Source organism: Phragmites australis, chromosome 23 (assembly GCF_958298935.1).
Source record: "Phragmites australis chromosome 23, lpPhrAust1.1, whole genome shotgun sequence".
Taxonomy (NCBI): domain Eukaryota; kingdom Viridiplantae; phylum Streptophyta; class Magnoliopsida; order Poales; family Poaceae; genus Phragmites; species Phragmites australis.
In genome coordinates, this window is record NC_084943.1 from 7,929,668 (window position 1) to 7,945,297 (window position 15,630).

Consider the following 15,630-nt stretch of genomic DNA (forward strand, 5'->3'; position numbering starts at 1 on the left):
AATATGGAATGCATACCGGTCGTGCAACATCGCTATCCTTCTTTGCCTCGTATTGAAACCTAGCACAGAAGAATGGTAGGCTAGTTCGTACACCTTGAGGTATCTTTGACACCGCTCGTGCAATAGGGCACTAAGGTCATCGGTGGTTACATATTAGAGTGGAGCGGTTAACACAGAATAGAAGGGTCATTCATGCAATTTGGACACGGCTTGGATTAGGTTGTTCTCTTTTAAGGGATCATCCTTTCCTTCACGCACAACCTGCAATAAAGCATTAAGTGTTATATCGATCGTTGTAGACCATAGATTTAAGTACTATATCAAGGAAAGCTTGAACTAGAAGATCCGTCCATATATTTATTGATCCTTGACTGCAACATTCTGGCTATGTATAAAAGCACAAATCCCTGATTATTTAACAAATATTAAACTAGTATTAAATATCATAATGAATATGTAACACTACTTAAGAAATAACTAATAAATAAACAAATATTAAATAAATTAAAAGTAATTACATTAACAATACAGTGAATAAAACATAATAGGGGTGACTACTACATTAAAGTGAATAGTATATATGTCATGAACAAGTAAAAGTGCACCGAACAACTGCACTGGATACTCAACGACGACGATGCCACACGCAATCCCCAGGAGTTAAGCATCTACCGAGTGTGTGACCCTCATCCCAGTGTCTTACGTTGACCCCTGCCTCGTGTGCCTTTGCCCATCATCATCATCGACCTCACATGTGGGACCCCCATCGAACGTGTATCCAGACCCGCTAACTAGGCCCTGCATATACCATGATGAAGGATCCTTATGCGGAAGTGTGGACGCCCCTAGAACGTGCTCCGATGGAGTCCGGTGTGCCAAAGGCTCGCCTTGCTGATACCACTGTGAACCCCCAGGTGCATCGGAATATTAGGGGTACTGTCCGCTGAGGAGATCGGTAAAGCTTGTGGCCTACATTGGGAGCCCAGTCAAAATCATGCGTACCACTCCAGTCAGACGTCTGCTGCGTGCAATTAACGACATCCTCGTGATGAGTCGATGTTGTAGGAGGACGTGTCATCATAGTTGAGGAGGCTATGTCCACTATGGGACCTGTGAACCTAATGTACACTGCTCGGGTTCAGGAGCCTGCATGCACTCCTTGTCCTTAGCACCGGAATGTGACACATGATACTCCAAAGCTGAAGGTGCCTCTCGCGAGTGTGCCCGAACCGGTTCATCAAGGGCACTAGATGAGCGCCTGCTGTGGGAGGCACAAGACGAGTCCATAGCTGATAGGTCATACCCCCTCCAACGCGGGACACAACCACCTAGATCACGTATAGTGGATAGGAAGCAAGACCCTCTCATCCTCATGTAGTCCCAGAATGGTTCCGATCCCTCCGCGTTGATGACTCGCTTTCTTCCCCACAAGCTTGCATCCTGCATTGCAGCCGCCCAATTAAAATCATGCGTACCACTCCAGTCAGACGTCTGCTGCGTGCAGTCAATGACATCCTCGTGATGAGTCGATGCTGTAGGTGGAGGTGTCATCATAGTTTGAGGAGGCTATGTCCACTGCAGGGCTTGTAAACCCAGTGTACACTGCTCGGGCTTAGGAGCCTGCATGCACTCCTTGTCCTCAGCACCAGAACGTGACACATGATGCTCCAAAGCTGAAGGTACCTCTCGCGAGTGTGCCCAAACAGGTTCGTCAAGGGCACTAGACGAGCGCCTGCTGTGGGAGGCACGAGACGAGTCCATAGCTGATAGGTCATACTCCCTCCAACGCGAGACACAACCACCTAGACCACATATAGCGGATAGGAAGCAGGGCCCTCTCGTCCTCATGTAGTCCTGGAGAGGGTTCCAATCCCTTCGTGTTGATGATTCGCTTGCTTCCCCACAAGCTTGCTCCTCCTACATATGCATCGCGTACGCTTCTTCGGTCTGTATAAGATGAGGGCCATGTTAGTAATACAGAGGTTTAACTAATAAAAATCATTATAAGTATTACATCACTTACCGCAACATGAAGAAGGCAGGAACGATCCTCGGGGAAGGGTCTGGGGATGGCTCTACAAGTTCGCTGAGTATGGTGCACGCGTGCGCAAACGGTACCATGAAAGGTACTCTCAGTATGTAATGTCGTTGCATTATCTAGCAGAAATGACGACATCCACCGCGGTTGTCTCCGTCCACCTCTATATGTGCTCGGCATTCACGGATGCCAAGTCCTGCATGCCTCCACCCCCCTATGCGCTCCTCCTATACATGGCATAAACAGTTATAATTTGTTAACATAGATCACCTAAGGTACTAATACTACCTACAATAACACACTTACTTGTGCACTCGTCCGGAGTCTCGTGGGGGAGGTAGTGGCACCACCTGTCGATACCCAAACTACCTCTGTATACGCTCAGAAGAATATACTTCCACATTGTTCATGTACAACAAGAAACATTTGATCATTCATAAGTCTAAGTCATACCAACAAGAGGATGCGATGAGCCCTCCAGTTGTAATTTCAGCCACTTGTGTCATACGCCATGAATCCCACTCCATGAGATCGAAGCTGAGGACGTCCAGATCACTGATCACTTGGGAGTAGCTACCATGGTCTTGCTCTTGACTCCATCTCAGTTTGGCATGAATCCACCAATACCCCATTGTAGGCCTCATGTCATCTACAATGCCATCGAAGATGAGGACTAGATAGTAGCTCTTGAGCACCTAAGGTCCACAAGTAGGGAGGTACTCTTAGCTCTATAGCTATAAGAGGTGTAGACGGCCTGTAACAGATCCCTTCTTCTTTGATCGCTGGGTTGCAGCACACAATCCCCTATAGGTTGCAGATAGCATAGCAGATCCTCAATTGTAAGATGTTGGCTTATAAGGACGTGACACGAGCTGACACGCTAACCATATAATATGGGGGATAACATAATCGACTGCCGCATTGCAGAACATGATGCCTCCTAGCAGGACATATAAGTAAACCCTATAGTGCTGCATAATTGTAGCCTCATCCGCATCCGATGGGCATGGACCGAACTTTGGCAGCCCATGAATCCAGAACATGGAGACCCAACATCCTTCATGTCATGATACACACCAAACCTACAAAATGCAGAGAGTCCATAAAGCTTCAATAGCACTACAATATTTGAAGTGCATTACATAACAAATAATTATCTGCCCTCAATGTAACCCTTCCACTGCTCCTTGGAACCTGTGAGCAGTGGCTCCTCAATGGACAGGAGAGGTGTCCTACCACTGCCCACCATGGGAGCTCCAGCCATCATAAAAGCGAAAGGTAGAAGTCCTGCATGTGCGAGTGCCTCTTGGAATTGAGGGTCTAATTCTTTAATCGTGTGGACACTCCAGGCTCGCAACGTGCAAAAGGTATCCAATACATGTGCTGAGTTAGTAGCAAATTATCGTGGAAATTAAGAAGCACATATAATCGTGGTACCTACTACCGTGTAAAAATCATTCTTCCCCTATGGTTCTCGTCGTACCGCTGCTGAAGAAGCTCAGGAAGACCACCATGAGGCATGACAATGATTTCAAGCTTCCTGACTCAATAAATAGGTGAATAAAAAATTAGAATATATTACAATCTTCATGGTTCAATAAATAGGTAAATAACAAGCTACATGGTTCAATAAAAAAACATTGTCTGTGATGACAATACCATACGATATATTACAAAATAAGTAGTATAACTAATAGGTGAATAGTAATCTAGAATACAAACCATATCTGCTTATAACTTTAAATAACAAACTAAATTACAACAACTCTAATACAGTACAATTCGATAGTGGTATGATAGTTTACTGCCAGGTTGGGCAAGTCATCTTGTCATAGCCAGGTTGTTTGCAAATTTTGCACTTACGTAGGCCGTCAACAGCATTTGCTTCATCCATGTCACCTTGGAGCCTCGTGGATCTAGGACTTCCAGGATCTGTGTCTCGTACTCAGGGATAAGGTACCCATTTAGGCCCCTCGAGATGTTGAAGGACCGCATCTTTAGAAGCTATGTGCTCCTCAATGCATCGATCGTGTAGTATGGTGATATGTACTGTAATCCATAGTTGTCACCCATGTCCTGCAAGCGGCTAAGACATGCGAGCACGGGATACGGTACAGTTTTGGCTTAGTGCATGTGCACTTCACCTCGTGAGACCCAAGTTGATATTGTTGCACAGTGTCCCCTGCGTTATACCCTAAAGCATACCTACGATGGCATATGACCTCGAATTTGTTGTTCGCCAGGTGGTAGATTCTTGTCCCATAAAAGTGTCTTGTTTCTCCTTCTAGATATGATTGCCTCCACCTTAGGTGCGAACCGCGTGATGCACTTCATAGCAGCATTACCACGGTCTCGAAAGTAGTTTGTTGTTCTATAGAATGTGAGCTCAATGATGGCACACAATGGAAGACGACGTACTCCATTTAGGACATTGTTGAACGCCTTCACTATGTTCATTGTCATGATGGTGTACCTAATATGTGATACAATAATTTTAGAATGCCTATTTGCATAAGAATGGGTAAAATATGATCATTAAACTTCTATGTGCTAACCTGATACCGTCAGTGTCATGGATTAGGGCCCAACGATCTGTCGGCTTCCCCGTTATCCACTAGCTAAACGTAGCATGTGAACAACAAACGATAGTTTGGTCCCTAACCATTTGTGTCTGCAGATGATCCTCTTGTGCTTCCTGCTTTATCATCATCGTGTGAGTGGTCTCATTTAACTCTCTCCATATCTTGTTGAACTTCATCTGCTGGTTCTGAAGACACAACCCTTTGAATCTCTTTACAAGAGACTTGTTGTGGTACCTTGTGTGCAGGTTCGTGGCCAAGTGTTGCATGCACTACTTTCTCTCCACATCAGGTCATGCAATGGAGTTATTTATGATATCATGAAGCACGTCTAACGCATGCAGAAGGCCCTTGTCACAATCTGAGATGATGCAAACTCGTTCCCTATTGCTCACAACATGTGTCCTCACTAAGGTGAGGAACCACAACCAGCTATCATTATTCTCACTCTCAACCATTGCAAAGGCGAGAGAAATGATCTGATTATTTGCATCCACCGCCATCGCTGTCATAAGGGTACCATGGTACTTGTCCTCAGAAATGTGGCATCCACGCATACAACCGGCCCGCAATGTTTGAAAGTTTCAATGTATTGTCCAAAGGACTAGAATAAGCTAATAAGGTATCAGTTAGTACTGCTGTATCCTTTAGCTTGATCGGCTCATCTACCATGGCCCACTGAGTCTCTGCATTCATCATGGCAATCTTCTGAAGTAGCCTCGGAGCATAATTGTAAGACTCTTCAAAGCTTGCAAACAACATCTTCAACACTTTCTGCTTCGCTCACCATGCGGTGTGATAATTGATCAACATACCCATTTTAGTCTACACCTCCTTCATAATCAATTTTGGTGACAAACATATGTCCGTGCCAATTAGGGTGATGAGGAGTTGGGCTATGAACCTCGCATCAACGGCGTGGCTCACATTCCTAACACTTTTTCGCTGCATGTATGTGGGGGTGTGTCTACTGATCACAAAATAGTTCTCGTATTTCAGCTTATGTGCTTATACAAAGTAAGGATAATTTGGATGCTTGATACACCTGACCTCATACTCAGTAAGGTTAGACTAGGCGTAGTTGCGGTCTCTTCTTGTCATTACAGCATAGTTGCTAATAAAGTGGATGACCTCCCCCTGTTATGAAACCGTTGTTCGATCTGAATGTCACTATTCTGATATTCTCAGTTAGATAAGATGTTATACTCAACAACGGCACAATCTAGCAGTCTAGCACAATGAAAGTACTAGATCGCCACACCAGGTCATTATTGTCATCAGCTTCTTCATCCCCTCTACCACCGGTTTTATTGTTCATGTATCCTGCATCTACCTTAGAAGGGTCCACTCCAGCTCCCTCTCTGACGGAACTGCCCTCCTCAACATGCTCTCCCTCCTCTTCATGCATCACATGTTGCCCTGATAAGTTATTTGGATAAGTTTTCCGAATAAGTTAACAAGAAAAGTTTTGAGGGAAAGTTTTGAGGAAAAGTTAACGAGAAAAATTTACTCAGAAAAGTTTTAAGGAAAAGTTTTTGAATTTTTTTCCAAAAATGGGAAGTAGTTGGGGCTGTCTGGACGACGCGAGCAACGTAGCACGTGCGCACGTGCTGATCAGAAATTCTACTTAATTGGACTCTTGATGTGCTGACAGTTCTAAATTATTACGATCCTTCCGTGCAAAACTACGAGACGTTCTACATAATAAATATGGAAAATCATACCGTATCTGTTAAACAAACATAAATGTAATAAAATAACTACTTAGACGTATGTACGATACACAACTAATTATTTACATGTTAGTAAATTAACAATGCTAACTAAATCATCATTATTGAATTCAAATGAAATTATTAATATTTATAATTAAATTGAAATATTTAATAAACATTACCTAAGTATTAATATACAATTATTATGATTAAATATTTAATAAGTATTAATGCTTTTTTTCCTAGAATTCACTTTGCAAAATTTCAATTTGACGATTTATTTTAATCAGATCTTTCTGTCCACCCTAAGTTTGTTGAATCTTTCTAAAATTTAATTCATTTTCCGTTTTTCCTCCCTTTTTCTTTTTTCCCCCTTTTTGCACATGTCACCGATACCCTACTTATACATATAGAGATCATGCATGCACTAGAAATTTACTCTACGCCGCCACTTGCACAAAGTGCCACTAGGAGGGTAGGCACCCTTGGCCATGTGGGGCCCATCACAATGTATCTTTGTTGCTACTGCACACTATCTTCCACAGTTCTACTAAACCTAAGTGATTAAGCTAATTAATCAAACTAATTTAATTAATCAAACTAATTTAAATAATAAAATTAATTGAATAAAAATAATTAATCCAGTTAATCATATAACTCTAATAACTCTGATTAATTTACATAAATACTCTAATTTATATAATCAAATTAAGCAAATAATCTAAATACTCTAATTTATCAAATTAATATAATTAAACAAATATAATTGAACAAATTAATCCATCTACTTAATCTATTTACTATTATTAATCTAGGTATTAATTAAATATATAATCAAAATACTTACTGTAACTCGTGCAGCTACTCCCCGGATTACTTCTCACCTCGCGTTGCTTCTCCTCCTCACCTCACGTTACTTCTCTCCTCGCACTGCTACTCCTCACCTCACGTTGTTTCTCCTATCCTTGCATTGCTGCTTCTCTCCTCTCTTCTCACGCTGTTGCTCTTAACTGAAACATGTTGCTATTATATAGCAAAACACAACGCTAAGAAACAACAATGCGTGAGCTACGCGACAGGTGAAACGACCCCTGCCAACACAAGGATAGGCCTGTATTCAGCACCTTAAACTATTTTTGATAACTCACATGCCGAATATGATACACAATCTCGTATTCAACACCTTAAGTGTCGAACAAACCCACAATTCTTCAATGCCTCGCGTACTAAAACCGGATTTTTTTATGAACAAAGTGCTGAATAAAAATACTAAATTTACAAATACACTGATATATAATCTATTTTTATCATTACGACACCATATGATAAACCTCTAGCTTAACGTTATATAGAAAAATGCTCAGTTTATGCAATTATAGGCAATCATATAACTACACAAAAGTAACTTCTGGTTAAGGAATAATTGTGTTTTGAATGGTTAGAATACTGTCGCAGTTCCTACCATAGAACTCCCATTAACTACGGGCTGCGAGTGTAAAGCACAAGAATTGTTTTTTGGAGCAACTTCTGTGCATCAGGTAAACTGCTGTATGTTTCTTGATCCGTTTCCTTTGCATTCTGTATGTTTCAGATGAAACAAGTGATCTACCAGACCATTTTGCGACACTCATCAGCAAAATTCATTAGCACTGCATAATACTTCATTTAAGGCAAGTGAGTTACGATCAACATAAGTTCTTGAAGTTGCAACAGTCTGTCCAATAATTGGATAAGCTAAACTCTTCAAAATTGCCATGAAAGCTTTTCTGGTTGAACCTCCTCAAAACTATCAACTTGGTAGGTTATGGAAGATCCTGTTCAGTCAGAAATAGAAAAAATCGTGAGTTTACAACTATGAACCTGTGATGTAGAGTAAAATAATGATAAGAAATTACGCCCAACAAATAAACCAGTGACAAAAACAAACCAAGAACCAGTAACCATCAACCAAGTGCATTGTGCTCTAAAAGGTGTTCATTCAGGCAAATATAACAGATATCATAACGTTCATGCCTAGGATTTCCTATTTCTTGGTTCTGGACATTTGAAAGGTACAGTACTCAAAATAATGAAATTTAAACATTCAGAGCATAATATACAACCTAGGACAAGACAACCAAGCAATCGGTACAGTTTCCTGGTTCAGTACAATATATCATCAAGTCCTAGGTGAGGTGAACAAACTTATCCCAGGTCACAAATACAGAGCCTGAATAACCCAGCAAAACATACAGTGCATCATAACAATTTACAAATAGGATTACAATAGCACAACAGAATAATCTCAAGATCCAGATATGTTACCCCTTACACGCTACAAGACCAATGTAAAGATGTCATAACAATATTGTGGTCATTGGAGGCAAGGTTGTGAGGAACTGATTGCTGAGAGACTCAACAACCAAAGTACAGCCTTGTACTATGAGACCACTGCAATTAATCTAGGGCCCCAACTTCCAAGCACCCCGCAGAGAACCTGCAGGTATTTCGAAGCTAACAGAAGAACTTCCCCTAACTGGCATGGGGCCCATAACCACAAACAACATAAAAGATTAAAGACACAACCACCCCTAATATCGCAACATTACATCATCTAATCATCACATTTGATCAGCCAATAACAGGTTTACATCAACAGCCTATATGTGCTGATCACAAATTCGTACGGAACTAATATGGAATGGCACCAAATCATGACATCTAAGAATCAGAAGCATATCGCCACCCTAGTTCAATTCTAAAATAGAATGGCACCAAATTCAGACTTAATTAATGCACAAAATATCTAATTATAGCAAGAACAGATCATCACACTAGTTCATTTCTCGAGGCATTGGGACTCTAAACTACTATAAAAGGATTCAAAGAAATCATACTAACTCTGTTTGAGAAATAACGAACTTGACACTTGACTAAATAGCATAAACTGGGGAATGAAATCTAAACGGATTTAATTGAAAATATACCAATGAAATATTCAAAATACAAATATTTGTTACCAAATGTGCCACATAATTGAGTATTAAGGGAGTAAAATACAAGGCTACAAATTCATGTCCATTTAGTAACGGCACCCATAGCAACATGTACAAGAACATAGTCAGTAAACAGGACACTGCTACAAGGCTACATGCCATTCTAATGTGCATAGGAAAAAACAAGGTGTAACAAATATCCAGCGTTATGTAGAAGGCTATACAGTCATTGAGTAACCATTTAGCCCATTTTCACCCATGCCAAGATATCCAATTTCCACAGGATAAAATAGATAGGTTTGAAGTATTGCATGAACAATTAGTGTGTTGAACACTAACAAAATAATCATGACGAATAACAGGGTATTTCTTTAGCAAATTATACAATGATTCATTCATTAACAGACCCTGACATTTAAGCAGAATGCAATCGCTACTGACCTTTAGATGCTGCTGGGGTACATGAAGACCCTGACCTTGTGCCCCTAACACGAAGCAAGCAGCATAACGAAATTAGCCCAGAACACGAAATGTACGCCATGAACAAGAAGCTGTGCCACGAATGAGGCTCGGCTCACCATGGACGCTGGCGGCAGGTTGGACTTGAACTTGGCGCGGACGATGCCGGAGTTGCCGTGCGGGCGGGTAACCTTGCCCCAGATGCAGCGGTAGTGCGTGCCGCTGGTCTTCGTCTTGGCCTTGTAGATGTAGGCCATCCGCTTCCCGCAGTACCACGCCACGTCCTCCTTGGTGTTCACCCCTTCGATCTGCACCAGCGAGGTGTTCTCGTACTGGTTCGACTTCGACCTGCAAGACCACCCCACCGTGAATGCGCGGGAAGACGAGCAAATCTGGCGACCGATGATCAGTGGGGAGCTCACCTCTTGTATCCGAGGATGGTGCCGCGGACATAGAGCCTCACGCGCTGCCCCGTGCGTCCCTTCACCATTTCGCCGCTGCTTTTGCCGCCGGAGACGAGGTCTCGGAGATGGAGTCCGGACGGGAGCGTGGCCACGAAGAGGAGAAGCCCTGGCTGGCGGCGCTGGTGGCGCTTATGTATTCCCTGGTCTCGCAATTGAACGGCCAGGATTCTGTACTGATATTCGACGGGCCAGATGTATTCTGCTGGTGCCGTGGGCTAGGGTTTGCGCCCACTACTGTAAATGGGCTGAATTACTTAGAAGGCCAGATAATTTCGAGTTTTTTTATTTTTATATTTTTTCATAAAAAATTGAATTTTTAATCAAAAAAAAAAAAAAAAAAAAAAACTCGATAATTTCAAGGAATAGCCTGTAAGGGCTAAGCTTTTCCAGTTGTGGGGTAAATGGGCCGCTACATATGCTGTTGAAACAGCGAGGCCATCTGCGGATTCCGTACACTTCTCTCGCCCATGCTATCCCTCATATCCCATGCTCTGATATTAGTGCAGGGATTATATAGCTGGCTTGTGTGGTTGAAGCAGGAGGGGGTACACAAACGTGAGGGGTGGGGAGAACACATGTGGTGCGGCAGGAAACTCATCACATGGCCCGGAGATAAAAAGGTATCAATAAGCTTATCAATGAGGCAGCCAAGAGGCATCTATGGTGCAAGTCGATTAGCCTGCCACCACTTCACGCAAGACAGCGTGGATCCTTGGGTCATGGCTCGTGTGCATCGATGGCCAAGGGATAAAGTTGCCAACGACGTCTTGCCGAAAGAAACAATTGAAGGCGGTTCCATCATTGCACTCGGGGATTTTGAGCAAGACCACCCTTGACAAACAAGCGTACACCAAGCTTAAGCAATAGAGTGAGCGCAGAGCATTTGTGTATGTTTATAAAATTGGTAGAATAAAGTGATTTCGCTTAATGACATTAGGATAATGTTCATTAATTATTATGTTGTTGCTTAGATATGCTTATACGTTGGTATTAGCGCACATGTGATGCAATATACTCATGTGAGTAGTGTTGCGTGAACTAATCTTGAGTCAAGTCGGGAAGGAGTTTGTGCTCGTAATCGTTTATTGATGTATGTACATGTGCTGCTCGAAGGCGAACGTGATCGATGACGGTTCGGCGAACTAAGTTCAGGGAGGAACTAAGGTTCAGTGACTAGGTTCAGGAGGAACTGAGGTCGTAGTGATCGATGATATCATGCGGGATGTTTGGGCTTGAGAAAAATGTACGTGAAGATAAGGTTGCATCTGTATGACTAGGTGTATTGCGGAGAAGGGCAGACGTACGTGAGGTCGTGGGTAACCAGATTGTGTGTTTCGATGATGGAGTCGTTTGAGTACATGGCAAGGTTAGGCTGCGGTCTGATTGGTTGAAGAGTTCAGCTCCATATGGATTCAAGTGCTAGTCTGAGTTGGACTCGAGTACGAGTTGGATTCGGTTATGGGTGGACGTGTTTTGGTATGGTTTGTGTCTGGGTAGGATATGATCAGGTTGTTTTCAAACAAAGGACGGTTTGGAGGGCTATATATTGAGAGGGGTCTCGGTCAGGGTAAGGTGAGCCAAGAACGAGATCAGATTTTGACTTTTGATATAGGGAGTAGATCTGTCTAGGGTTTGAGATTTTGTTGGATGTTTTGGAGAGGCATCTTGTAAATTCATCTATGCAATAAAAATCATGTTTCCTAAGTTGATGAGTTACTGATTTAGAATTTTCTTTCTGTTCTATATTCTGCATACTTGGTTTTGGTTTTCAATTAATTTCGTGTTTTTATCAAGTTTCATCTTATTTTAATCAATCCAAAACCTTGTTAGAATATCTAATGTTTGATTTGAGAAAATTTCGAGTAATTGGTTTGATCTCGAGTAGCTTTTTGGTCAACTCGATTAGGTTTCGATCTACTCGATTCTAGTTGACACAGTCTGTTTCAACTAGGCATAATTCTTAATTCATATATCCAATTGACTCGATTGCTAGACTAGAAGCCATTAGAATTCTTTTAGCATTTGTTGCATCTAAAGGTTTTAGATTATATCAAATGGGTGTCAAAATCACTTTTTTGAATGGCTACATTAATGAAGAGATTTATGTTAAGCAACCACCTAATTTTGAAAATCCTTAATATCCAAATCATGTATATAAGTTGTCTAAAGCTTTATATGGTTTAAAACAAACCCCAAGAGCATGGTATGATAGGCTTAAAACTTTCTTGCTTGAAAATGATTTTGTAATGGAAAAAGTGGATAAGACGTTGTTTGTGTTCAAGCATGGTAATGATCAACTATTTATTCAAATTTATGTAGATGATATCATCTTTGGCTGTTCTTCTCATACTTTAGTGTCTCAGTTTTAAGAAATGATGAGCAGAGAATTTGAGATGAGTATGAAGGGTGAACTAACATACTTTTTAGGTCTTCAAGTCAAACAAACCAAAGAAGGTACTTTTGTTCATCAAAGTAAGTATATACAATACCTGTTACAACGTTTTGAGATGGAAAACAGCAAGCTGATCATGACACCTATTGGAGCAACAACGACACTTGATCTTGATGAAGATGACGAGGTAGTTGATCAAAAAGAATATAGAAGCATGATTGGATCACTTTTGTATCTTACCGCTTCAAGGCTAGACATACAATATGTTGTATGCTTGTGTGCATGATTTCAAGCTTCCCCACGTGCTTCACATCGACAAGCTATCAAACAGATTCTTAGGTATCTTCCTGGCACTTAAGACTTTGTCATATGGCTTTCTGCACTTAAGACTTTGTCATATGACTTTCTGCTTCTTCTTGTATTATCTTAAAAGCTTTTCCTGATGCTGATTTTAGAGGTTGTAGAATTGATAGAAAAAATATATCTGGTACATATTATTTCTTAAGTAATTCTCTGGTTGCATGGTCATCTAGGAAATATTCTTCTGTTGCATAATCTACTGTTGAATCTGAATATATAGCTCATGTGGTACGGGTGATCCTTGCAAAGAAATTTACGATGACCTAGGTACACCATTTTGCGACTATTTTTCAGCCACAAACTCTCTATTTCGACTATTTTTGATAGTCTGGGCTGATAGGTTGCTAAAGGCTTGCCGATCTTGGATTGTTAGGAATAGCATTGCATGTAGGGTGAACTTCTCTCATTTGTATGCATCTCATACCCGCACACCATTGTTTCATGGTATTACAAGATCTTTCAATAATGGTTTTAGGTAGACATTGATATTGTTGCCAGGTTGCCTCGGCCCTGGTATCAGCACTGGCATCATAATGTACTTTCGCTTCATGTACAAGAGGAAGGTTGTAGATATACAGAGTCACAGCCAAGTGCTATTACTACTACTCATGTTGCTGAATGGATTCATCCCATCCGTACTCAACCCAAATCTTATATTTCTCGCATCTTCTGCAAAGGGCTTCTTGTATTTTCTATCGATGTTTCTCCACTACGTAGAATTAGCGGGGTGTCTCAGCATTCCATCATCCTTGCGCTCATCGGTGTGCCATCGTATTAGTTCGGCATACCTTTTGTTCGCGAATAAACGCTCCAAATGGGGGACTATAGGAAAATACCACAGCACCTTCACGGGACGCCTTTTCTTCTTTCCTTCACCATTGATATCATCACCGTCACGCTTATACCGTGTTGCACCACAGATGAGACATGCTTGCAAGTTTACATGCTCTCCATGATACAACATGCAATCATTTGGACATGCATGTATTTTCTGTACTTCCAACCCCAATTGGCACACAATCTGTTTGGCCTGATACGTGTTTTATAGCAGCACATTTTCCTTCGGAAGCAATTTCTTCAAAACAGTAAAAAAATTTGTGAAGCTTGTATCATACTATTCGATTTTAATCCAAGCTGTACGAGCAGCAAGAATCACATAGTTGGAATCAACTATTTTCCAAATTGCACTTCCTTGGCTTAGAAGATAAGCCTACATGCGCACCTTCGAGTATAAAAAATATCGATCATCAAACAGAGGAATCTTCCCACTTCTCTCTATTGTTGCCTACGGGTCACAAAGCTGGTAAAGGGCAACAAGTGATCAAACCGGCTCTAATACTAATTGTAGAAACAAGATTGATGACTAAGCGTATCAACAAATTTCTTACAAAATCGATGTCATTCTCCTATTTGGATCACCCAACACACCTCAAAACTCAATTAGAAGCAAAAATAGAAAGAAGTTTTAACAAGAGAAAATTGAGGCAATACGACTTCATATATGATATATGAACTATAGGTTCCATTTAAGATCAATCCATGTGTCTTAGCACTTGAAAGATCACAATTTGCATAGAAACAAGAAAAGATGAACACCGAACAATGAAACTCTCCAAGTTGATTGTCTAGAGGCAAGAGAATTCAAGATCCAATCAAATAAGCATGTGTATGCAAATTTTATGCTTCTAGCAATAAAAAGAATGACCTCACAAGATGCTAAAATTTTAGCCAAAAAATCAAAACAAAAAATCAAATCCATAAACCGAAAAACTTGCAAACTTATAAGGGAATCAATAGAGGAAAATTAGAATAAGGAGAGCACAATAACATGTAGAAAAATAAACTTTATTGTAATAGAGATCAACTCTATTATTGGCAAATTACAAAGATTTTTTCTCACAAAGCTCTCACCTAATACATAAGTTAAACTTTTCTCTTGCTCTTCTCTAAAACTCTAGCACAAGGCTCTCATATGAATGACACAAGGGGCTCAAAATAGCTGGTTCAAGTCCTCTCATAGCCCTAACATTTTATTTATAGATATACGAAACTTGACCTTAAGTTTTTTAACTTTTTCACAAAATACCCCTCTCTTGTAGCTCTGATACTACACGCCCAAAGGCAGTGAGGCAATTTGCCCATCTCTACATGGTATCAGGATCCTTCTTTCCTTCCTGAGATCGCTCCGCTGCTCCCTCTGTTCCTCACGAACGTCAGCCGCTGTTCTTCACGGAAGCAGCCGCCCGCCGCTGCTCCTCTCCATCACGAACAGCCATGTCGGCGCCACCAACCACCGTCACGGACACTGCAACCGCTGCGGCTGCTACCGCCGCTGCTGCTATAGCAGCCGCCGCGGCCTCGGCCTCCGACAACAGCACCACCGGTGTGCATGTTGCACCACCGGTCGTCCTCAACCCATACTGCACCATCGTCGTCAAGTCTCACATGCTGACGACCCTCAACATGAAGACGCCGAATTACTCTCGCTGGTCCAAATTCTTCCGGACCATGTGCACGAAGTTCGGCCTTCTCTCCCACATCGACGGGTCTGACGTCGCGCACCCGACGATCCCACTTGGATCCTCGCGGACTCCGCTGTCCTAAGCTGGTTGTACGGCTCCGTCGCGGACGACGTCCTGGACACTGCA

The 15,630-nt window shown here is 41.7% G+C and overlaps 1 protein-coding gene across 1 annotated transcript; it reads right to left on the reverse strand.

Annotated features, from left to right (window-relative positions):
* Window positions 1–7,962: 7,962 nt before the first annotated feature.
* On the reverse strand, window positions 7,963–10,346 carry LOC133906723 (large ribosomal subunit protein eL33w-like). Its single transcript, XM_062348701.1, has 4 exons — window positions 10,189–10,346; window positions 9,886–10,114; window positions 9,749–9,792; window positions 7,963–8,146 (listed from the first exon to the last, which is right to left on the reverse strand). The coding sequence occupies exons 1-3, from the start codon at window positions 10,254–10,256 to the stop codon at window positions 9,751–9,753; spliced, it is 339 nt and encodes a 112-aa protein (XP_062204685.1). The 5' UTR covers window positions 10,257–10,346; the 3' UTR covers window positions 7,963–8,146; window positions 9,749–9,750.
* Window positions 10,347–15,630: the final 5,284 nt, after the last annotated feature.